At 41.1% G+C, this 24,845-nt stretch overlaps 1 protein-coding gene across 3 annotated transcripts in view; it reads right to left on the reverse strand.

The window, feature by feature from the left end:
• Positions 1-24,845, reverse strand: part of abca2 (ATP-binding cassette, sub-family A (ABC1), member 2) — a 206,323-nt gene that overhangs the window by 179,974 nt on the left and 1,504 nt on the right. For 2 of the 3 annotated variants that reach the window (XR_004896101.1, XM_031300881.2), the window contains exons 2-5: positions 22,296-22,389; positions 19,776-19,778; positions 5,383-5,494; positions 197-348 (exon numbers count right to left, since the gene is read on the reverse strand). Coding sequence is in view for 2 of the 3 variants with exons in the window: in XM_031300881.2 (XP_031156741.1) it covers positions 197-348; positions 5,383-5,494; positions 19,776-19,778; positions 22,296-22,389 (361 nt within the window). In the remaining variant the exon portion in view is untranslated. The remainder of the gene's footprint in view (positions 1-196; positions 349-5,382; positions 5,495-19,775; positions 19,779-22,295; positions 22,390-24,845) is intronic. The other variant, XM_031300882.2, reaches the window with a different exon arrangement.

Raw genomic sequence — 24,845 nt, forward strand, 5'->3', positions numbered from 1 at the left:
TTGTTTGCATGTGTGTGTATTTCAGACTTGTATGTGTGTAATGTGTATAATAACAGAGAGAAAAGAAATTAATTTCTTGTTGGCGATTTATAAAGTAGGTCTTCTTCTTTTTACATCATTAGGTGACAGGAACCTATATGAGGTAGTCATCATACCAACACATCGGTCTAAGCATGGCTATATGTGAGATATTTACTGGTGTTGTAGTCCGGTGGTAAAGGGGTTGAGCTGAGACTCTCTAGGTGCTGCTGCAGGGTCTCAAGCTCATGACCCAAACCAGGCCGGTCAGACGTGAAGAGGCGGTTCTGTTCAACCACTTCACTGATCCGCTCCAGCAGCTGGGTCACACTAAGGGGAGATTTATCGTTAAAACCCAGTTAACACACGTTAGACCAAACATTCCTATTGTTAGTCATTCTCTTTAAAGGTCCAATGTGAGGGAATTTCTCCCATCTAGCGTTGAGATCATATATCGCAACTCTCTCGCACCACACAGTTCAAAGTACGTATTACAGCTACGGTAACCTTCACTCTTTTTTCTGATGATGCCGGTCTCTTGCTCTTTTTAATATCCAGTCCCTTCAGGATTTCGCGGCCTTTTTTTGAGATTGTTGCGGCCCAAAATGCCTGATTTCGCGGGAGCTTTTGTAATAAATTGCGATAAAAGTTGAAATGTCTTTTGTATGTTTGTTGCAATTAAGTTGCGATTTTTTGTTGTTGATGTTCTTTAAAAGTAAAGAGGAAACTTGTTTTGGGGAGAATAAAATTACTCTGGACTGAGTTTTTCTAGTAACCTTACCAAAAAGGCTCAGGATGCTGCAAATGTTGGTATATGAAAATATAATATATATAATATGAAAATGGCTGGTGGATTTAAGACAAAAAAAATTATAATTTATTGAATTAATCAAATTTGAACATATGTGTCAGTGGCTTGTTGATCTTTACATTGTTAGTTAATTTCCTAAACTGGCCTGGGCTGGGACACATTCATACGGTTTCATAAAGTACTTATTGAACTTTAACGTATCATTGCACTTACAATAACGAGCGTAGCTGTCCTCAATTTAGGTCATCCTGTACGTCTCATCTCCGGTTTTTCCTGCATCCACCGTTTGTGTTTGTGTGTGCGTGCGCGTCAGTCACGGGGGGGGAAATGAGCAGCCCATTACAGAAAAAAACGTTACAGCGTACATTGATGTTAAAATGTATACAGGTTTGCAGGACGGTCTGAAATGTTTTGCACGGTCTTTTGCTGTACGTTTTGTTGGTAAATGTGAGATGTTCAAGTCACACATGTCTCATCTTCATATCAGAAACAAGGAAATTAATTTGGCGACGTACGTGTTACGTCAACCCGTTCTCACTCCCGCTTGGTCAGTGGCTCTTAGAATCACATACTGATACAAAGTCTGGCACGTGGGACTGCTAGGATTGGTTGAAGTCATGGGAAACTCCGGTTATTGGTCAAATTTGCGGAGAAGTTGCGGTGATTGGTCAAAATTGCGAGTCGCACCAAATTCACGGTGATTGGTTGAATTCGCGTGAATTGTCATGATTGCGACATCGCGAAATCCTGGAGGGACTGAATATCCTTTTTCTTTTTCTGGGCAAATAAGAAGACTCCTGTTCCTGAAATTTGGATTATGAATACGTGTGGTCCTCCATGTTTCCTTCTTCAAACTTGCTGGGGGCGGGAAATGATGATACCCATTAGCAGCATTAGCAGCACCTGTGAGTTTATCATGTGACAGCGAAAAACGCAAAAAGCGGAAAGTATATCCTGTATGTCCCTTACCGGCTAAAGTATTTCAAGATGGCGCATGAATATGGAGCGTATACCCCAGTTCATGCAAGTGCAAATGTAAAATTTCAAGCCAATAGGAATACTTGGAATTGATGGTGGTGGTAAATATTCATAAAAAGGAAAAGTTTGTGAAAGGGCAACACAGATTTTGATAATGAACAATTAAAAACGTTACACACTGGACCTTTAAGAGACAGTACATTTAAAAAATAACTTGGCAAAGGGAAGCAAAGAATCAAGAGTGTTTTTTTATTTGATGAATTTTAGGTTCATATGATGAGAAAGAAGTGAGTCAGAAAAGGGTAGAGCAAAAAAGTGGAAAAAGGGAGGGAAAACAGAGTGAGGCAGTGAGTTAAGTGGTGGGTAAAATTAGGAGCAGAAGATGCACAGGATAAAAAATAGTGTGACAAGAGATGACATCAGGGCTGTATTTATCAAGCTTCTCAATATTCCTCCTCAGTTATTCTGGCTGTTTAGACCTCTGCTCAGGTTTGCACGGGTGCGTGTGAGAGCGAGAGGGATAAGAATTGCACGCCTATACCACCCCAACCTTCCTCCTTACGCATAATTTGGCGCTTGTCATCTCACTTTCTTGTTTTCTCGGCCTAACAAGAAACGTGATCGTGGATCGTTATGAGCTGCTTGCATAATCGACCCATACGGTCGTTTTCTGGGTGAGGATGGTCTGCATTTATTTTTTACATGGTGCACAATAAAGTAAGAAAGGTAAAGACTTTGGCGACTAGACCCCAGCGTGCCGTAGTCATATTTAGGGGGGGTTGTGATGCCATGGTTAGTATAGGAACTTTCACCCAGAGTTTAGAAACTTCTTGTTTTCCATCTGTAGTACACCTTTTTATTCTTTTCTTTCCTTTAAATATTTTTTTTCTTTCCTTTAAATATTTTAAAAATATTCATGTTCATTTACAAATTTGAGGCAAGCATGTACAGCTGTCTTTAATTTCAATATTAGGTGGGTTCCTTTTACAAGCCCTCAGGTTGTTTTTTTATCCCACCTGTGTTTCTTCTTTTTTATTTTATTTTATATACACAAATAAAGAAATAAAGACACTGGTGGTGGTGGTGAAGACGTGAAGAGAGTTGCCTGAAGATCTGTGTGATGGAATGGGGAGCGAGACTTCTGATGAGCTCAATGGAAGGAACCTTGGGCACTGGATGTGATGAGAGCTGCAGGTGAATAGGGTGGTTTTTAAGTTCGACAGCCACAATATAATTCGCTTAGGAGGACTGTGGCAAAATCTGGTTGTTTTAACTTTGAGTGAACGCCCATAGTCAGCTGGCAGAGTATAAGTGAGTCAAGCAAGTAGAAGTAGCACTTCAATGTTGCAGTGGCAGCTGGAGCAAATTTTGGCCTCGTCAGGTGGAGATACACCCGCTCGTTGTGGCCGTGTATTTTTATTTTTTTTTGGAATGTTATGGGTTGTGTTTTATCAGCAAGTGTGTTTTCCATTTATGGAAATTCTGGCAAAAATCGAAATATATTTTTTTTAACGTTTGGCTAAGTTAGAAAGATTGGTGTATTGATGAAACCTAAATGCAATGGAAACAGACTTAGCAAATAAATGATGATGTACATCAAGCATGTGACTTTAATGTGTAGTAAGGAGATGACAAACAGTGGCAGACAAAAACATCAGATCTGTGTGGTGCTATGAGGAGATTGTAAGGTTTCTCAAATCAACACATGAAAGAAACAGAAATGCCATATTTCCAGCAGGTTTTCCACATCGTGGAAAATTATGTAATCAACTGAATGTCTCTTGTTTTCTTCTTCTCGTGTCCTTTTCTGCAATGTTGGCAATTATTAAATGTTTTCGCCACAACGATCGCGACATTAAAGGGATACTTCACCGATTTAGCATTAAGCTTTGTATCAGTAGAAACACGGTAGTATTTTTGAATGACTGTGCCTCATGTCCCCCTGAGACAAGAGATCTCTGTATTGTGGGTCTGGAAAAAATCTTCCGATAACGGAAATTTACGTTTTTTGCGTCATCGGAAGATTTTTTTGACCAGAGGCAATGGACTACAGCCAGTAGTAGGAGCTACTTCCGCATGTTTTCAACCCGCCCATAGGGGGTTGGACTGTCGTCTTTCTCCGAAGATTCCCGAAGCAAAACGAGCGTCAGCCATCTTGAATCCTCGCTAAGCAGTAGTCTCTCTCTCAGCAGCAAACTTTTAGCAAACAATTATGTGCATTCAAACTACCGCATATGTGTACCACCGGGATACATTGGTACAGATTGGAGAATATGCAGGACACTTTATTACAGACGGAATACTCAACACACTACGCGAGCTTCGCCTGCTATGGAGACCAGCGGTGTTGCTCGATGCCTCTGGCCGGTAAAGGGACATCATCAGCGGTGAACGCAGAGCGAGTGCCGGTGGAAAGCTAACGCTAGTCGGCCACCTGTTCCATCAATCCTGCTTGCAAGTATCCACTCATAAGACAACAAACTGGACTACATCCAACTTCAACGAAACTCCCAACGCGAGTTCAGAGACTGTTGTGTTTTTGTTGTTGTGGAAACATGGCTGAACAACAGTGTACCGGACTATCCAGAGTGATAGAGAAAGATGGCTCTGGGACTATCCAGCTACCAGGCCGGCTGCTCTGTCGCCGGGTAAGACTAGTGGTGGAGGGCTGTGTTAACACGGACTGGTGCTTGTATCCAACTAACTGCTAACTGCTGGTGGAGTTTGTGACTGTTAAATGCCGACTATTCTACATTCCACGCAAATTTACGGCTGTGTTTACAGCCCACCAAGCGCTAATGCTAGTAGCTATGTGTTAGCTGAACTTTACGGAGCCTATAAATGTGTGTGCACTAAATGTAGCCTGTTTCGTATGTCGTTTTTATATAATGTCATTTTTATATATTTTAATTGTGTAACCACTTGAGCCACAGTGAAACGTTGTTTTGTGTATATGGTTGAAATGACAATAAAGCACATTGAGTTGAGTTGACTGTCTCACTGTCTGTCTGTCTGTAAACGGTAGGCATGGCTTGGGAGTAGACTCTAAAGCAGCGAAGCAAGTGCATTCTGGGATTTGGTGTCTTTCATCCACATGAGCCAAAAACACATTTTCTGGCTTTTCTCGGCCTAGAAGCCACCAATTTAAAAAAGAAATTCACATTTCTACTGCTTAAGTGACCCAATTTAAAGATATATTCATGGTGACATATCCCTTTAACAGTAGAAATATGCGTTCACATTACAATGTAATCTACTAAGAATGTGCGCTTGTGTGTCTTTGATTGGCCATGGCAGCGCCTTGCCGATTCGCGTTTCAGCAAAAGTTTAACCTGGTTCTACTTTTTTGCCAGACAACCTGCATTTTTTCCCCGTGTGTTAGCTGGACTAGTATTGAAATGAATTAGAAGGCTGCGTTTTTTCATGCAAAGCCAAAGTCACTGCCTTAGTCTGATCTCAGTGTTCTCACAGAAGTAATGGAACAAAGAAAGAAACAAATCACTCAAGACAAACAACTGCTATATAAAAAAAAAAGTTATGACACTGATAAGTGATTGCTGACAAAATCTACTCACGTGGAGTTCTTGTACTGAAGGAAACCAAATTCATCCCTTTGTCCATCTGGGCACAGCGACTGCATGATGGGAATAATGCCAGCCGAGGTGAGTGGGGCTGCGCTGTAAAAGGCTGGACACGAAGGAGGAATAATGGGTTAGGAGGGACAAAAAGAAAAGGCAAAACTCCAGAAAAAGGAGAAGGATGTGGCAGAGGTATGCAGGTGGGTGGCAAGGGAATATAGAGAATACAGAAGTAGAAAAAGAGGAGAACCAAACAGTACAATGAGGATGAAAAAGCAGAGGGAGATATTCTGTGTTAGAGTTGGAAAGGAAAAAAGTTGTCAGATGTCAGCCACCTTGAAGGCAGCTAATGGCCAGAGAGGCTCCCATATGTTAATGCTGATTACACAGGCATTTTATCATTTTGTTGCACAAAAATGGCCCAGGATATTTTTCCACATCTGTCTATAAATGCTGGCTGGACAAGTGCTCAACCAGGTCAAAAAAGAAACTTCAGCTCTTGCTTAAACTAAAAGATGGTTACTGCTGAAACGTGTCTGTGAGTGTGGATCTGGTACATTCGGCCACAAAAATTCTCCTATTGTCCTCCAGCTCACTCTCTCTCATATCATCCACAATATCCACCTAGCCTATCCCTTTCTGAGAAATGGAAGACTCTGCATCTGTAACAGGTGCATAAAGAGCTAATTAATGATTGACAATATAACAGTTATGATATAAGGTACGTCCTCATGTTTTATATGGATACAAAATATGAAAAATTTGTTTATTATATTAAGGGGTAACTACCGTTTTTTTTCAACCTGCAGCCTGCAGTCGGCAGCGGCAAAACAAGCTACAATGTAAGTTAATAGGGCAATTGTCCAGCTTCACAAAAGTGCTCGTTTTGCCACTGACAGGCTCAGATTAATATTCTACGTGTCTGACAACATTATGGAAAGGTTCTCTTCAGAGATAGACCTTTAAAACCTCTTTGAGACCTTTCTGTTTAACCAGAAACAGCTCTGAAGTCGCTAGCCCTAAACCCACCAGACTCCATTTAAAAAAGCAATACTTTTAGCGGGTATAGAGCCAACATATTTTCACATGTAAATCTGTGAACTATGTGTTTATTTCAACCAAAACTACCAACACGGCTTTTCATAGCTTTATTTGTATAGCACATTTCAGCAACAGGGCAATTCAAAGTGCTTTACATGAAAACAGATAAAAAAATTAAAAACAGATAAAATACGAGAATAAAAGTTACAGTGCAGTATAACAAATTAAACATTAAAGAGCAGTTAAAACAGTTAAATATATAAAAGCAGACAAAATAGGAATTTCTCTTTATATGCTTATATTGACCCTTTGCACGTGACGTCACGCTCCACTCGTGCGAATTATGAACACGACGGACGGCGGAGAGCTATGCTGTAGATGGACGGCAAGCTAAACTCGTACGTTTTCGTTCGTGTTTGTGTTCTCACATTCACAATCTGCAGAGTAATCCTCACCAACACAAGCATGCAGAGTAATCCTCACCAACACAAGCATATGTATGTATTGCCTTTCTGTTTTAAATGAGTGATAAATAAAATTATCCTCAACCAGCTAGCTGCCGTGCTAATCAGCTGTCCTGCTAACAGGTCCAACCCGATGATGACCCACATAACTAGCTAACATCGGTTATTCACTGACCTAGCTACATATCCAAAAAAGACAGCCATTCCCTTGATCATTTAACTTTACATACATACAAAAAATATCGGTTAAATTAAAGATGACATGGCACGGAAACTAGCTTCCAAAACGAGTTAAATGTGGGTCTGCGGAGCTCCTACCCTCGGCTAGCTGACGAGCTTCAGCTAGCGTTGGACTGCTCGCTAGCTGCTGCCCATCGCGTCGTAATATCCACCGGTCAAATCTTAATATAGGCTACACAGCGAATATAATCACAGATAAGAAGATGGCTAGATGTTACAGTTATGTGTGGTTACTACTGATCATAGACACTCCGTGATTTACTGCATGGATTAACATGTGATAGATAATTAATGACTGCACTTCCCAGAGCTGGGATGTGTTCAGGCATCCATTAGCTAGGAAGTTGCATTGGCACACCCAGTATGTGGGTAGCCACGACCGACCATGTCCTCTAAAAACATGGGCTACATGTTATATAAATCTTTACTTAAGTAAAGAATAGATGTTAATACAAAATAAACCCTAGATTGATGTCTTATCAATCTAGGTACCTCCCCCCGCCGTTAGCGTAGCATCGCGTACCTGTAACCCAGCCAGCTACAAAGAACTGGTAAGCATCCAGACTTTTAAAAGCTTTGAGATCAGCACCAGTATATGGGGTACCCCGTTTACCACATAGTGGTACAGATCGTGTGGACTGAAGTTGGGCAGACTCTGATTTAATGAGGTCCGTGAAAACGGAGGGAGAACGAATTAAGGGTCGGTATCCAATCCTGCTATCTCCAACTTCTCCAAATACTGCTCTTTGTGGGCACCTACCAGATGCCCTACCTCAACCAATAACGGCACGACAACTTGTTGTTCAATAGAAGAAGCCATATAAAGCCATAAATACAGTTTATTTAGTGTTATGTATTTCAAACTGATTGAAACTATGAAACTTTCCTCTCGTCCACTACTGTTTAGCCTGTGCTTCCGCCGTCCGTCATGGCGCCGTCACGTGGTCGTGTGACGTGTTTGCAAAGGGTCAATAGATTGTGATACAGTGTCAACAATGCAACTTCAGTATAAGAAATGAACAGTTATTTAAAGAAAGGCAACATCAAAAAGATAGGTCTTCAGCCTTGATTTAAAAGAACTGAGAGTTGCAGCAGACCTGCAGTTTTCTGGGAGTTTGTTCCAGATATGTGGAGCATAAAAACTAAACGCTGCTTCCTCCTGTTTAGTTCTGACTCTGGGGACAACAAGCAGATCTGTCCCAGATGACCTGAGAGGTCTGGTGTATGGTATAGCATATATATGTATGGTGTAGCAGCAGATCAGAAATGTATTTTGGCCCTAAACCGTTTAGTGATTTATAAACCGGAATAAGTATTTTGAAATCAATTCTTTAAGGCACTGGAAGCCAGTGTAAAGACTTCAGAACTGGAGTGATGTGATCCACTTTCTTGGTGTTAGTGAGGACTCGAGCAGCAGCGTCTGATTGATTTTTTAGGGAGACCTGTAAAGACACCGTTATAGTAGTCAAGTCTACTGAAGATAAAAGCATGGACAAGTTTTTCCAAATCCTGCTGAGACATAAGTCCTTTAACCCTTGATATATTTTTAAGGTGGTAATAGGCTGACTTTGTAATTGTCTTAATGTGGCTGTTAAAATTCAGGTCTGAGTCCATGACTACACCAAGATTTCTGGCTTTGTCTGTTGTATATAACATTATCGAGTGCTGACTTTTAATCGTTCCTCTTTTGCTCCAAAAACAACCACTTCAGTTTTTTCTTCATTTAATTTAAGAAAGTTCTGGCACATCCAGTCGTTAATTTGTTCAATGCACATATTCAGTTGTTGTATTGGACTATAGTCCCCTGCTGATGAGGTTATGTAAATTTGTGTGTCATCCGCATAACTATGGTAACTTATTTTGTTGGTTTCCATAATTTCAGCCAGTGGAAGCATGTAGATGTTAAACAGAAGAGGCCCCAGAACTGAGCCTTAGGGAACTCTGCACGTCATATTTGTATGCTCAGATGTATTACTCAGATTATTACCTATAGACACAAAGTAGTCCGTATTCTTTAAATAGGATTCAAACCACTTCAGTACTGAGCCAGAAATACCAACCCAGTTTTCTAATCGGTCTAGTAATATGTCATGGTCGACCATATCAAATGCAGCACTGAGATCAAGTAATACTAAGACTGTAGTTTTGCCACTGTCTGTGTTTAAGTGGATGTGATTAAAGACTTTAACAAGAGCCGTCTCAGTGCTGTGGTGTGGTCAAAAACCCTACTGGAAGGCATCAAAACTGTTGTTTAGTGACAAGAAAAGGTTGAGTTGTTGAAAAACCGCTTTTTCAATGATTTTACTTAAAAATGGAAGGTTTGATATCGGCCAATAGTTGCTCATTAGTGACGTGTCTAGATTGTTCTTTTTTAGGAGTGGCTTGATGACTGCAGTTTTCAGGGCCTGTGGGAAAATACCTGAGAGAAGAGACGTGTTTACAATCTGTAGAAGATCAGAAGCCAAACAATTCACAACATTTTTGAAAACACCCGATGGTAGAATATCAAGACAACAGGAGGAGGTTTTCAGATGTTGTATAATGTCCTCCAGGTTTTTATGGTTGATCGTATGAAATTGTGTCATACTGGAATTTGTTTTGCGTGATCACTGTGACAGCACATATCCTGTACTTGATACAGAGGCACTGACTGTTTGTCTAATTTTCTGAATTTTGTCTTTGAAGAAGGAGGCAAACTCATTGCAAGCCTTGGTAGACAACAGTTCAGATGCTACTGGTACTGGGGGGTTTGTTAACCTATCGACAGTAGCAAACAAAGCACGTGAATTATTATTGTTTCTGGCGATAATGTCAGAGAAGAAGGACCGTCTTGCATTCCTTAGTTCCAAATTATAAATGTGAAGTCTCTCTTTATAGGTGTTATAATGGACCTGGAGTTTAGTTTTTCGCCACCTGTGTTCAGCTTTTCGACACTCTTTTTTTCTGTTCTCACCACTATAACAATTCTCCATGGAGATCTTTTCTTACCAGAGACAGCTTTGACCTTAGTGGGAGCAATAGCATCAATAACATTTGTAATTTTACAGTTGAAATTATCTACAAGCTCAGTGACTGAGACCCCAGTGTAATAAAGTGTATTTTACGATGCTAAAATTACTGTTTAATTACCTGGAGTCTGGTGGGTTTAGCGAATGCGATTTCGCGGATGTTTTTATATGAAATGATCTTACTCTTTAAAGCTACATTGTGTAAGAATTTCTCCCATCTATCGGTGAAATTGTATATGACAACCAACTGAATATTACTTTCTAGCCCCTCCCATTCCGAGCGCATTTTAACTCCTACGGTGGCTGTATTATTCCAAGAAGTACTACTTCGTCCGTGAGTGTTCCTTCCAGTGTAATAACATTTTTATGTTATTTTGGTACCACTTTGTTGCTAACATCAGAAATCAGGTTCCCAAACATATGCAAGCTAATGTTAGTAAAGTATCAGTGCTATTGTTATTCTGTATATTGTACAAGATTAATAGTGTAAGGCAATGTTTACAGTGTAGTGAGAGAAGCAACGGAGGTTTGTGTTTTTAATATATTTCTCTGAGCAGTATGAACAATGTCAATGAAACCGAAATTAGCTCTTAGTATCTCCATCGTTTACATGCAGCTGTTCTAGCTGTCGGTAGTCTGTGTTACAACTGCACGACGTGAGTTGTCTGCCAGGGAAATCACGACACACATAATTATGTTTATGTTACAAGGTAGACAATCCTTTTTCATCATTGACGCGAGGAAAAGTATCCTGTCTAGCGTTATGCACAAACATGCTATAGTTAGCCAAGCAACTATAAAACTTTGAATTTACACAAATAGGCAGAATTACCTTTTGAGAAGAAAGCAGGCAACTTTGGCGTCCCTTTTAAAATCCTTGCTCCTTATGACCTCTTTCCATCTTGGAAAAGCCACTCCAATATTAACTTTGGTCTTGTTGCCTGTCGCATTGTCGTTTTAAAGGCCCAGTGTGTAACGTGTTTAGTTTTTCATTATCAAAATCTGTGTTGCCCGTTCACAAACTTGTCCTTTTTCATGAATACTTACCACCACCATCAATTCCAAGTATTCCTTTTGGCTTGAAATTTTACATTTGCATTCGCATGAACAGGGGTAGATGCTCCATATTCATGCGCCATCTTGAAATACGTTAGACAGTAAGGGACATACAGGACGTACTGCTATGCCTTTCGCGTTTTCGCTGTCACATGATAAACTCACAGGTGCTGCTAATGCTGCTAATGGGTATCGTCGCTTCCCGGCCCCGGCAAGTTTGAAGAAGGAAACATGGAGGACCACACGTATTCAAAATCCAAATTTCAGGAACAGGAGTCTTCTTCTTCGCCCAGAAAAAGAAAAAGGATTTTGAAAAGAGCAAAAGGCCGGCTTTTTGAAGCGTGAAGGCTACTGTAGCTGTAATACATACTTTGCGAGAGAGTTGATTGCAATATATAATCTCAACACTAGATGGGAGAAATTCCTACACATTGGACCTTTAATTCCCTTTTTAACTTCATTGGCGACTCCGTTAATGTCCTCAAGAATAGGTGTGATCCTCCATCTTCAACAGGCTTTCAAATCTGCCGGCAGTCACAAGTAATCTTCTCCCCCTCCCTGGCATTCATCACAGTGCCACTGAGTGTAAAAGCGTGAAAGGCGGAGGTATGTCCCTCTTTGGCTAATGTATTTTAAAAGATGAAGGCGCAACATGGTGGCCGTCATTCGAGTGACTCGCTCGTATGTATTCTGAATGGCAGATTCTACGCTTACGAGAATACTTTCATTAGTTGGTGGAAGTAATTACACATGAATGAGCACATACAGTATTTGTGAAAGAACAAAGGGGTTTTTGCTAAGAATCAACTCAAAAAATTGGAGCTTTAACAGAAAGGTTGACCTCCTTAGAAATCCTTTCCATAATGTTGTCAGACACTTAGAATATTAATCTGAGCCTGTCAGTGGCAAAACGAGCACTTTTGTGAAGGTAAATACAAGCTGGACACATGCCCTATTAACTTAAATTGTAGCTTTTGCTGCGATCTTGCTTAATGGACCAATTTTCAAAGATTATTGTTCCTATTAATTATTCCTTAATAAGACATGGGCTCCCCTGATTTGTGAAATGTTGGGGGGTCTCTAAAAATATTGACAGTGTGTCATTTTGACGTGCAATTTCAGTTTTGTGTAATGTGATCATCGTGGATTATTATGTGTAAAATTGCAAAAATATTCATTCATGCATTACGGCGATTTAAACCTAATTCACTTCAAAAAAGATAACTATACATGCTATTCTTGTCATGAGGATCAAGGCGTGGCGGGGCTGCGGTGCAAATTCAACTCATGTTTAGTACATGTTAACTCAAAGATTTGTAGAAAAAATATAAACGTTGGAGGCCATTAATCGGCGCGCAAAGTCCTTGAAATCCATTCTGCAGTTAGCATCATATAGCAATGGCAAAAAGAAAACAAGGCAGTTTAATTCATTTTGGTTTTACTAAGAAATTGTGTAGCGATGACATTAATAACATGACCGATTCACCTGCTGCAAGCCCTGTTGGCACACCTCCCGCCAGGGTGACAACGCAAGAAGAAGCTGAAGAAATAATGTTAATTATGGTATTCTTCGGTAGCCTGAGGAACTTTAACCGTTGTTTATGTGAAATCTCAAAGAATGCCTGATGCTTTGTTTATATTAGACTATTTGTGAGTGGCTGTTTGCTGTTTGACCTATCAATGCTGTTTTGACCTATCAATTCCTGGTGAATTCTTAGCCAGGAAATTCCTGTAAAAGAGATTTTACCTCTACTGAACAGAATAATTGCCCAAACAGGTTTGTCAAAGTACATTAACCATTTTATACTATGTAGAACTATGGTTAGAGTGCAATTATTTCTTATTTTATTTTTTAAATGTACTCATTATCTGGTACAATACAGAGCCCTGCTGTTAAAAGAGTAATAAAACTGTGTATCTAACAACCTCCAAAAATTCAGGAGAATATGCAGAACAGAAGGAAAAGGGTCTCAAGGGTGAGAAAACAAACCCAGTTTATCAATTTAGAGATTGATTAATTCTCAGGAGAAATTAAACTCTCCCATCTGCATAATTTTAATTATGTGTGAATATCTGTTTATGCCTTAATAGACTTTGTTAGTTTTGGTATTTTTTTGGACTTTCATTTACATCCTTTGTATATCACTATTTTTGAACATATTAAAGTTAGTAAAGTTCAGCAAAGTAAAGGGTCTGTGGGGTACTGGGAAATGTTAACTTGAAGTTTCACTAAGTTTATTGACATCGGTCCTCTCTGACCAGCAAGCTGCGAATATACGCCACCAAGTCAAGGTGTTAAACACGTCAGAATCAAGTTAACCCTTGTGTTGTCTTCCTGCCAACCTTGAAAAAAACCTTTTTTTTTTACGTTTTTGACGCCTTTTTTCACAGTTTGTTTTTGCTTTTTCTAACGTTTTAAATTGTAAAATTTTTCTTCTACACATTTTCAGCGCTCATTTCTACGTCCCATTTTCAATGTGACCCGAAGTCAACACAAGGGTTAAACATGAGTTATAGAGGGACAGCGTTAAGCACACAAGCCACTGTATGGAACAAGAATTACATGTAATGATTTAGCCAGTTGTTTTCACAGACTCAGTCAAATACACAATATTTAGAACTGACTATGTGCCTACAAATCATCCAAACACAAAAACCACACACACCAAGACACACAGGTAGGGACTGCACATTTAAAGTCAACAAGTACAGAAATGTCTTGTATAATTCAGCAAATTTAGGACACTGCAGAGAAACAGAATGCAGTGAGAACCTGTTAGAAGCTTTTGTAAAATGCTAAAGGGAATAATTAAAGACTAGATGTGTCAGGGCTGAGAAGAACACAGTCACAGAGGGAGGTAGATATACTGTATATTAATTTTCACCTACACACATAGATACAGTTAAAACCCCAGGGTTTCCCGCAGCACTTTGCAGTTAAGGCGGCCACCTAAACAACACACGCCAGCCACCTTAACTACGTCGTCAGAAAAAAAAGTGAATGATCTACATCTAATGAAGCAGAAATGGGCGTTGTTGCTATTATACCGGCGGGATAAATGACTCTTGCGCCCGACGCAAATCTAAAATGGGTTGGTCTGAAGTAGCTATATTACTCATAGGTGTGGTTTGGGCGTAACGTGCAATAAACCAATCAGAGCGTTATCTCACATTCCCTTTAAAAGCAGGCACGCTTGTTCCATGGCGGATTGCTATTATAATGGCGGATTTGCTAGGCACACGCTCTTAATACATCCATGGGCGCACACCAGGAGCGGTTCACAGCCAAGGAGACCAACGTTTGCTATTGATTTTTCTTTTTGACAAAATGTAAATAAAGAAATGTCACAAAAACATACTTTCCGATGTTTTGGGCTCACTCTCACTGAATCACGAGGTTATGAATGCATGGTGATATTTTTGCAATGTAGTCTAACATTAGACCAAGATTACCTCACTATAGACGATGCAGCTCTTCTGTCTCACCTCTCCCATGCTGCTGCTGAGGCATTTGGGTTAAGTGGCATCGGCACATGCAGTTCAACATCACATCTCCTTAAGTCCTCTAATATTTCCTCATTTATGTCATCAACACATCCATGATTCATGGAAATGTTGTGTAAAACAAGGTCATATTTTTCCTTGTATTTATGTATGGTTTGCAAAAATGGGAACTGCTGAGATGAGAGAAGCAAAGTGTATGCGCGGTGTGCACACTCTACATTACGGCCAAGCATGCGCCCTTAAAATAGCATCTGAATAACGCGCCACTGACTTTAGACTAGGTTTTTCCTGGTCTGTGGCGGAATTGTTTTTTGAAACTGCAAAACAGCACTAGTATGATGGTTGGAGTCCGGCTGGCTGTGAGTTTCTGTTTTTCTTTTTCCTCTGTTATGTTTTGCTGTCAGTTTGTGTTGGCTCTGCCTCTCTGTCTCTCTCTGTTTTCCCCCCTCCCCTCCTGCCTGTGCCAGCCAGCTGATTGTGCACACCTGCTCTCCTCCTCACTACCACTCCTCCCGCCGTACACACCTACCGGTCATCAACTACAATCAAGCTCAGTATTTAAACCCCGGATTGACTCACCATCTTCACTTGATCGTTGCTCCTGTCTCCTCGGTGACACATGGCTCAAGCGCCTGAAAATTATCCTGTGTGTTTTCCTGCCTGTACTTTTTGTAATCCGTTTTCTGCCTTCTCATTTCAGTCACTACCTTCACCGTCACTCTGCCTCCAGTCAGCTGGCTTCTCCATCCAGTCCCTCCCTCGCGGTTCCCTGCTCCAGCCTGCCTCAGCTCTCGCCTCCCCGCGCTTCAGTGCTTCCCCTGCGGATCTCCCAGCCCCAGTCTCCCCGTACTCTCGGAGCTCCCGCTCTGTTCCCTGTTCCAGTCTCCGCGCCCGTGCTTTTGTCCCTGGCATCCACCTTCCCACTTCCCCATTCGCTTCCCCATTTTTCCCTAATAAAATAACTTTCGCTGAGCTCTGCGTTTGGGTCCGTTCTGTCCTATCTCTAACAACTAGGGAACGTCTAGGTACATTAAACCATGTTAAGCTTTTTCAAGTTACGACTTATAAAGGCCATGAGAACCGTTGAGAGCCAACCCACAGCCGCTCCGCTGCCCTGCTGAAAATGTGAAGCAGAAACGCTTAATGTCAATAGCGTCCATAATAATTGGACTTTGGGTTTGATTTTTTTGATGAGGAGCAATATGTCATTTATTCACATTTAAAGGCCGTTGTTTGTGGGAGTTTGTCAACAACTGTGCGGGCAGCTGGGGCATGCCCGGGCAGAGACTGGGTGAGTGGATTTACCGGAGCGTTTGCATATGGCAGGCAGAGAGCATTTATATATGCATCTCTGTCTTGTTCTTCACATCAGTGAGGCTTTCTTCTCTTGTTTCAACTATCTGAATACCTGACGAAGTGACTGGAACTATCCACCACTTCTCGCGCGTGGATTCTCAAGATCCGGCTGTTGCCCGGTCTTTGACGGGTTTTTTTTCTTCATCATTACACGCTATTACGGTTAGCATAGTTAAACACTACACACAGTGAAATTACGTGTCCTATTCTTCCCCCTTGTTCTTTCCTAATTAAGAACCAGGTACTCTAAGGCCGGTTACACACTGGATGCGTCGCGCGAGCATGGCGTTTCTGTTGCGTCTCAGAAGCGTGGCGGCTGCTTGGATTTTTGTGTGTCCTACACACCAGAAGCGTGTCTGACGCGGCGCTGCTCCTGCTGCTAGGTACAGAGAGGACTGATCTCGGGACATAGCGCCGACAGTTTCAAACTCTGAAAAATGGGTAAGTGGGCTGTCTGTTTATAACAACTTTGTGTAGCTGTAAAGAGCTATATAGCCTATCTGATGTTGGAACGTCACTCAGAACACACACTACGTTGTTATTGTAGCCTATCCTACCCTTTATATAGGCTTGTTCGACGTATGGGGAGAGAGTTCTTAAACATAAATATATAGCCTACTGATTTGATTAAAGCAAGACAACGTCGACAGTATTGACTGCAAAATATGTTACAGAATATTTCGTTTTGTATGACAGGTGCAATATTTGAAAATCTTTTTTTTTAATTACATTTATATCTATATTGTTGTCAAAACCTAGAGACTTTCAAACATCAAGATGTCATTTATTAATATGCATTCGTGTCTAAATGACATGTAAACATATTTTCCTATTCTATTTTGCCTGGAAACGCTTCCAACACGCTCGCGTGAAAAATAGGCGTTGGTTCTATTTCTAGCAGGCACGCGTCTCAGGCGCGGCTCGAGCTGCGCGTCTCATGCAGGCAGTGTGTAAGCTCTAACCTGTTAACATGTGAGCCGAAATATAAACGGACACGCCACGCGGCTGACACGCTCGCGCGACGCATCCAGTGTGTAACCGGCCTAATAAATATAATTTACTATTACTATGTAGATACTCAAGGAATGCTAGTAGAATGTATTTATTAAATACTGAAATTAAGTTATTACATTACAGCTGACTTAAGGGTAATTTGGCAGTAAAAACTGACAGGGTCAGTATAAAAATAAATCCACCTCACAGATTGACTTAATGAGCTTTCCTTTAGCACCACCATGAAGGAAAATTTTCTCACAGCTGAAAGGGCTTTATTGTCTGAATTTCAGGAATACAGTCACAAAATGTCATCTTAATTCAATACATCAACATACGCATGCTGTGGTTGACAGTCATGTTAAACGGTAACTTCTGTTTTTTTCAATCTGGACCATATTTTCTTATGACTAGAGTCTGCAGCGGTTAAGCAAGCTGCAATATACTTGGGTTAATGGGCAATTGCAAACCTTCAATTTTGTCCACTAAATCCTAATCCACAATCTGCATTTAAGGCGGGAGGGCAGAGTAATATAACCTTGGGAGGGGAGTGGTCTTAATGAGTGACAGTCCATGCAATGATGCAGGTGAGGTATTGACTTGTTTTTTAACACAGTGAGCAACTTTTAATATAATGAATTGGGCACCTTCTTAGAACATGATTCAAGATTCAAAGATTTATTTGTCACATGCTCATATTTCTCAATATCTGCTTTGAAATGTGGGGGTGGTATACTAGAGGATGTGCCAAAAGGTAAGTGTGCATTTATAATAATTATATGAATAAGAATAGAGACAGCTCCGTCAATTCTACCTTAAAGCATAACTCTCGCAAAATGCAAACTAGGGTCTTTTTGTGAATGTACCTGAGTCAAACTTTCGTTTAAAAGCATATTTAGGACGGAATCGCCACTTTTAAGATTTACCGTATTTTCGTTTTTCGGTCAAATGGCCTTTTGAATGGGAGTGCTAGGGGCACTTTTATGCTAGCCTCAAAATAGCTATTTTTAAAACATTAAGAAGGCTCAACACAACATGAAACTTTGCTTGAAGTATCGCCAGGGGCTCTACACCTTAACGAAAGCATTGACAACATTGTTTGTGTACCCAGAGTTTACTAAAAAGAAAGGTTTTGAGCAACTCACTGTAGCTGTTTTTCTTCCGGTCGCCGTCTATCGAGCCAGTCAAAAATAGTCGAGGGAGGAGAGTAAAGATGGAAAGCTCCAAAAGCTTAGTTCCATATAAATGCACGGATAATTCGTTGTTTTGTCGTTACTGAAACACAATATTGACTCATATAGGAATGACATTTCCTCCTATGGAGTCCGTTCATTCGCATTCGGAGATCGCCTATTTTTGACTGGGAAAATGTCAGATAGCGTAAACAACAACTGCTAACGTGAGTTGCTCAAAACCTTTTTTAGTAAACTCTGGGTACACAAACAATGTTGTCAATGCTTTCGTTAAGGTGTAGAGCCCCTGGCGATACTTTTTGCTATTATACTATACTGCTATTTTGAGGCTAGCATAAAAGTGCCCCTAGCACTCCCATTCAAAAGGCCATTTGACCGAAAAACGAAAATACGGTAATTCTTAAAAGTTGAGATTCCATCCTAAATATGCTTTTAAACAAAAGTTTGACTCGGGTACATTCACAAAAAGACCCTAGGTTGCATTTTGGCAAGAGTTACGCTTTAAAGGAACACGCCACCGTTTTTTTGAAATAGGGTTATTCACCGTCTTCCCTAGATGTAGATAGGTGAGCAAACGCATTTTTGTGTCAGTGCATGCATTGTCTTAGTCCGGCAGTGCCGCCGGTAGTTTAGCTTAGCGTAGTGAATGGAATCCTTTGTTGCCGGTTAGCATGTCGTGAGTAAAAGTGAGCCAACCAACAAAAAAAAAACAACCTAATTAACTCTTGTGCCCTGCGTATTCACAACGAGTTCACTATATTGGGGCGAAGCACAGCCGAAGCACTGCTACGATAAATTCTGATCAAAGATCAATGCCATCCAGAGTAGCTATACCCTTAGATAACGAGCTGCAGAGATGTTGGGGGGCAAGTACAGTAACTTCAGTTTTGTCTGAGTTTAACATCAACAACAGCCCTACTTCCAGCGCCCTTGCTCGGCGCACACCCATTTCCCAGAACTCTGCCTTTATTTTGATTTCAACTACACACCTGTAAAGTTTTGTGACAGTATCTTTTACAGTTGTGACGCTATCGCATTGACAAAATCTGGCCGCAGACAGACAACAGAAAGACAGAAATATAATCACCTAGCAAAGTATTCAAAACCTCTTCTGTGGAAGTTCGTGCTTACAGTAGGTGTCTGCAGGACCACATTTTGCCATTACGACACACACACACACACACACACACACACACAGACACACCAGCGTAGTGACAAGCTGGCTGGTGACAATGTATCCACTTCTACATCCATGGACTTAAAGGGAAGAGACCCAAAATACCTAAAAAAAAAAAATGTATGAGCCGCTGAGTGACTGAAGTGTGTGGGTTATAGGCATGGCCTTTCATGATACATAGTATGGATCAGGGTTAGGGGAACATATAGTTTATGTGCACACAAACAGAGAAACACAACCACAAAACAGGATTAACACACCCTGGTTAAGTTAACGAAAAGATCAAAATATCTTTATTAATGTATCGTGTCAGCCAGGATCAGGTGTGAGGATAGAATTTAGTGATAATAAAACTTACACACTGGTCCATCCAACACATTGAGAACATGCATCACGCATAGGAAACAAACACAGCCAGAAAGAGAGAAAGAAAGAACAACAGAACGAGACAAAGGTGAAGTAAAACAACAAAGACAAAGAGCATCAAAATAAATTGGGTGCTACAATGGCTACAGGTGCACTGAGAACTAAACAGAACAAAATCAACTCAAGGACAGCGCAACACATTATTAAAAGGTGACTAAAGGACACATGCTACAGCACATGGTGAGAGGCAAATCACATATTTGAAACAGCAGCAGATCAGCAAAAATATGCATTTGCCTATTTCAAATGCATGGCCATACTGCACAGAACTACATAATATCCTCATGACTGCAGGCAGATCTAGGTAAACTTGAATCAGCATTCACTTTCTCTATTTAAAACACAATGAAGGATAACATGGAGGAAGGACAGAAGATGTCATTCTAACACCAGTTTACCTTTACAGTCCTCCACCATCCATCCCCTCAACCCTCCGTTACTCTCTCCTTCCAAATAGCTGCACATATGGATTTGATCTTTTTCTCATAACTTTCTTGTAACCATCAGTACTGGAGATACCAAAAGGATATTGGCACCAATCTTCTTACAGAGTTTCTGCAGGTTTCACCAAGTCAAATTTAAGACTTTTTAAGACCATTATGAATTAAATTTAAGACCTTTATCATAACATAAACTAAGCCCTAAATTCATTTTTTTCAGTATCACTAAACTTGCACTTCCTCATAGCTGAAGAATAAATCTGTTTTATATCTGTGGTACAATCCGAAAGTGACTCGCGCCAATAACACGAAAGCTGATTCTGATTTGTAGTCGTAATACAGCAAAATGATATTTGGACTAGCGAAAGAAAGAACTACAAAACCACGGAATTCAAAAAAACTGAGCACAGTAGCGTTGCATGGACATAGGACAATTAAGACCTGTAAATTATTTAAAGGAGAATTATGGCCAATTTTTACGTTAATCTCGATCGCTATAAATATGCTAGTACTGTCGATAGAAAAAAAAACGAGCCGAATCGATGCTAGTAACACAAAACTGCTGCAACTACGTGTAGAGCTCCAACTTAGCTAAATCGACAGTTGTGGAGGCATGATCTAAAGAGTGCCTTTGTGCCTCTTAACAGACACAAAATACAATTAAAGCTGCAAGCAGCGTCGGACAGGCCCTCGCTCCATGCGCGCGTCGGGGTTAGTGGTGGACGCCACTCCTTGTATATGTCGTCAGGGTTGGACTCTTATGAATCATGAAAAGTTTCAAACCAATTGGACAATGTACATTCAAGTTACACCCACTTACTGTTTCGATGGCAAAACGCACGAAATGGCCTGTTTTGGCGTTTTTGAGTATGTTAAGCCCCTCAAAAAGGCGATTAATTTGCCGGAGGAATAATAATAATTTCTTCAGTTTCAATAGGGCCTTACTGGGGGACGCCGCTCCTTGCGACCGTGGTTTTGCAGCACTCAGACACTGCAAATCGTCACTAATGAAAAGGGAACTCCATGCTGAGTTCAATACCTCACACAAGACTCTACATCATACAGTTCATTAGCTGTGAAAGGAGGCGTGGCCAAAGCATAGGGGTCAGGGTAAACCTTTACCAATAAAAAAGGAAGTCTCTGCTGAGTTCATTGATACTTCATATAAGACTCTACCTTAAAACGGGTCACCAGTTATGAAAGGGGGCGTGGCTTAACCATAAGGGGCAGGCCAAACCATCAACAATGAAGAAGGAACTCTTTGCTGAGTTCAATGATACCTAACACAAGGGTCTACATCAATCGGGTCATAAGTTATAAAAAGGGGCATGGCTACAGCATAGGGGGCGGGTCAAGCCATCACCAATCAAAAAGAACCTCTCTGCTGAGTTCAATGATACCTCATACAAGACTCTACCTTAAACGGTTCAAATGTTATAAAAGGGGCATGGCCTGAGTATGTGGGCGTGGTTAAAGTATAGGGGGCAGCTCAGTATCACATGTAGACCACACATTATAAGTTTCATGTAAATCGGATGATGTTTGTCATATAAGGCTGATTGCCTGTTGCCAGCGGGGGGCGCTATGACCAAAAGTCAATTTTTGCCTATAAATGCCCTCAGGCCTGAATAGTTCAGCTCAGTGTGAGAACTCTTTGGTCTAGATATTTAAATAAACAGAAAATATCACAAATCAAAACACAAAAGCTTGAAAATACATACCCCATGAGACCTAACATGCAATTTGTGGTGTCTTTCTTCGAATTTACTGGCGCAAAATCTTTGTGGTCCTTTAGTAAATGAGGACAAGCACAATTTGGCTGTTTAGCACCTAAAAAGGGCCACAAATCCTTAGTGAATGTCCCATAGTGACCCATCCCAAAATTACCAAACTTACTCAAACAGGAGGAAATAAAGCATTTATTAGGGACTCCTTTTATCCTTTTAGAGTAGATTTTATATAATAAGACAATACTCCTGCTGTTTCCGTCCAGTTTTACTATGTCTGCCTACCTTCCTTGACAGGAATCGCTGGCTTCTTCTGCCTCAGACCCAAGAGGATGAAGAAGAGGACCAGTGGGATGAAGATCTCAAAGGACAGCACCCACTGGAGAAGAAAAGGACAAAATTAACAGGACTATTTGTGCTGCATTTCCAATCAAAAACCTGGCCAAAGCCAGGTCCAGTTTCAGCACAGTGATCCTGTAGCAAGGTTGACCTCAGTCATGGTTCTTTACCATAGAACTCTCCTTGTCAGTTCCCATCTCCCTGCTCATGGATTGACACTGTGGAATAGATTGAGTTTGGCTACTGTCACATATCGATTCATTACATCACAGAGGGAGTGTGAAGGATGCTCAGTCTGCTAAACATGCAGTCTGCTCAGGGTGGCCACTGCCAAAACACAATGGAAATGTTTTGCCGTTCCAAAAAACGATCCACCATCTCATACGCACTGTTCCACCTGGTGCTGACGTCTGTTATTAGTTTGTGACACGGCAGACCAAGTAGCTTCTTTCTCCTCCAGCTGGTACGTGCCAACGGTGCTGCGGTGGAAAAATGAAACTAAGCGTCTAATCCTCGCCAGGAGCTTAGACAGAGCAGGCAACTTGAGCGCTCGCTGACAAACCAGATTTAAGGTGTGGGCATAACATCTCACATGCATAAATCCTCCAAGTTGGGCAGCAATGACCATATTAGAAGCATTGTCTGTGACTAAAACTAAGTCGTTGTCATTCAGATGCCATTCATCTGCTACCCTCTTCAACAAGTCGGCCACATTTGCGCCCATGTGACTCTCGTACATTGCTCGTTTGGAGCACAAGTGACACTAGCTGCCAATCATCGTTGATGAAATGCGCGGTTACGGTAACGTAGACACCGTGGCAATTGATGTCCATGCATCGCATGTTATATCCACCCTTCCAGCGTTCGTCAAAGTATCCAAAACTTTTGATTTGGTTTCAACGTAGAATGTAGGGATTGCGGTGTCGGTGAAGTATCGCCGACAAGGTATCTTGTACCTCGGCTCCAAAGTATGCAACATTTCCCGAAAACCCTCGTTCTCTACAACAGAGTATGGTCTTAAATCCATTGCAATACATTTTGCAATGGATTTAGTAATCCGTTTGGCCCTATCCGAGTTCGGTGGCAGCTGTGCCTGACACAATTGCCTGCTCAATTGTCCTCTGGCTGCCATCAGGAACGGGTCGCTTTTCTTCCAACTCTGAGTGGTATTGAGAAATGTGGTTTCGCAGATTTGTTGTATTTCCAAAGTATTTGATTTGAGTTCCACACACCTTACACGCGGTCTTGTCCAGCTTCCCCTCGACCTCATAGAACCTAAAATGCTGCCACACGGCAGCTTTTAAAGTAGCCGGTGCAGGTCATATAGGTTTGTTGCTTGCCACTGCAACCATTTTGTCACCACTTAAACAACTCGCACATGTGTTTGGTGCGAATGCGTGTATAGCAGAGAAACTGCAGGGAGAAAGGAGAAAGGCAAACTAATTTAATTTTTAAATTCCGATTATTAACTTATCTGCATCGAGCATCGAATCGTTCTAGAGAGAATTGCGATGTATCTAAGAATCGATAATTTTTCCCACCCCTATTAAAATTACAGAAAGAACCGCAAAAAACAACACTACCTCACCGTCCTCTCCATCTGACTGACAGACACACTTTCTTGACTTAAAATTACTCACCGTTGGCCGGCTACGGCCGCTAAAAAGGCTACACTGTTGTTTTGCCGAAGTTAAATTGCATGTTTCCATTATGAGGAACTCAAACTTGCGTTTTCTGTCATATAGGTCTGTCATGGTGGTTGTAAATGTTACAGGCAACAGAAGCATCGCTGCACATGACACTAGTTAACACTACACTTGGCAGCAGGTAACGTTAGCCTACCGTTAGCTAGTAGCTGGATTAAACACAGTTAAAATTATGACAGCTAACGTTAAACAGCGTAAAGTGTGACTGTATTTCACTGTAGAGGATTCCAACACCGGGACATAGGCCTAACAGTCTGCAACTGCCATTGTCAGAAAAACAACAGAGCGTTCACTGAAAACTGGGAGCCTTAAGCATCGTGGTGCTTTCAAAGTTATTGTAATATACCCTTTAACCATTTTGTCGTTTAACAGCAATTTACTGGTGGGAAATAAGTTATTGTTATAAGTTAATGTTATTACATTATTAATAAATCATTTAATTTTGACCATATGGCCTTAGCAATAAACAAGTCTACTTGCCTAGAAGTTACGTGGGATCTGCGTCATTCAGGCACCGGTGCCATATTAGCACTGGATTTTGGTACCCAACCCTACTGCAGAGTAAGGTCTGGCCCCTCCACACATACATTCCAGGATAGGAGAAAAAAATGCTCTGGGTGACTGCATTTCTTTAAACCAATCACAATCGTCTTTGGCGGCGCTAAGCTCCGGTTGCAAAGACGGAGGCTCTGCAAAATGGTCTCAGGAAGGAACTTGTTTTGGTGGGACCCCACAAAAGAAAATGCCACATACAATATTATCAGTCCCTCCAGAATTTCACGGCCTTTTT

This window comes from Sander lucioperca, chromosome 2, assembly GCF_008315115.2.
Source record: "Sander lucioperca isolate FBNREF2018 chromosome 2, SLUC_FBN_1.2, whole genome shotgun sequence".
In the NCBI taxonomy this organism is placed as follows: Eukaryota; Metazoa; Chordata; class Actinopteri; order Perciformes; family Percidae; genus Sander; species Sander lucioperca.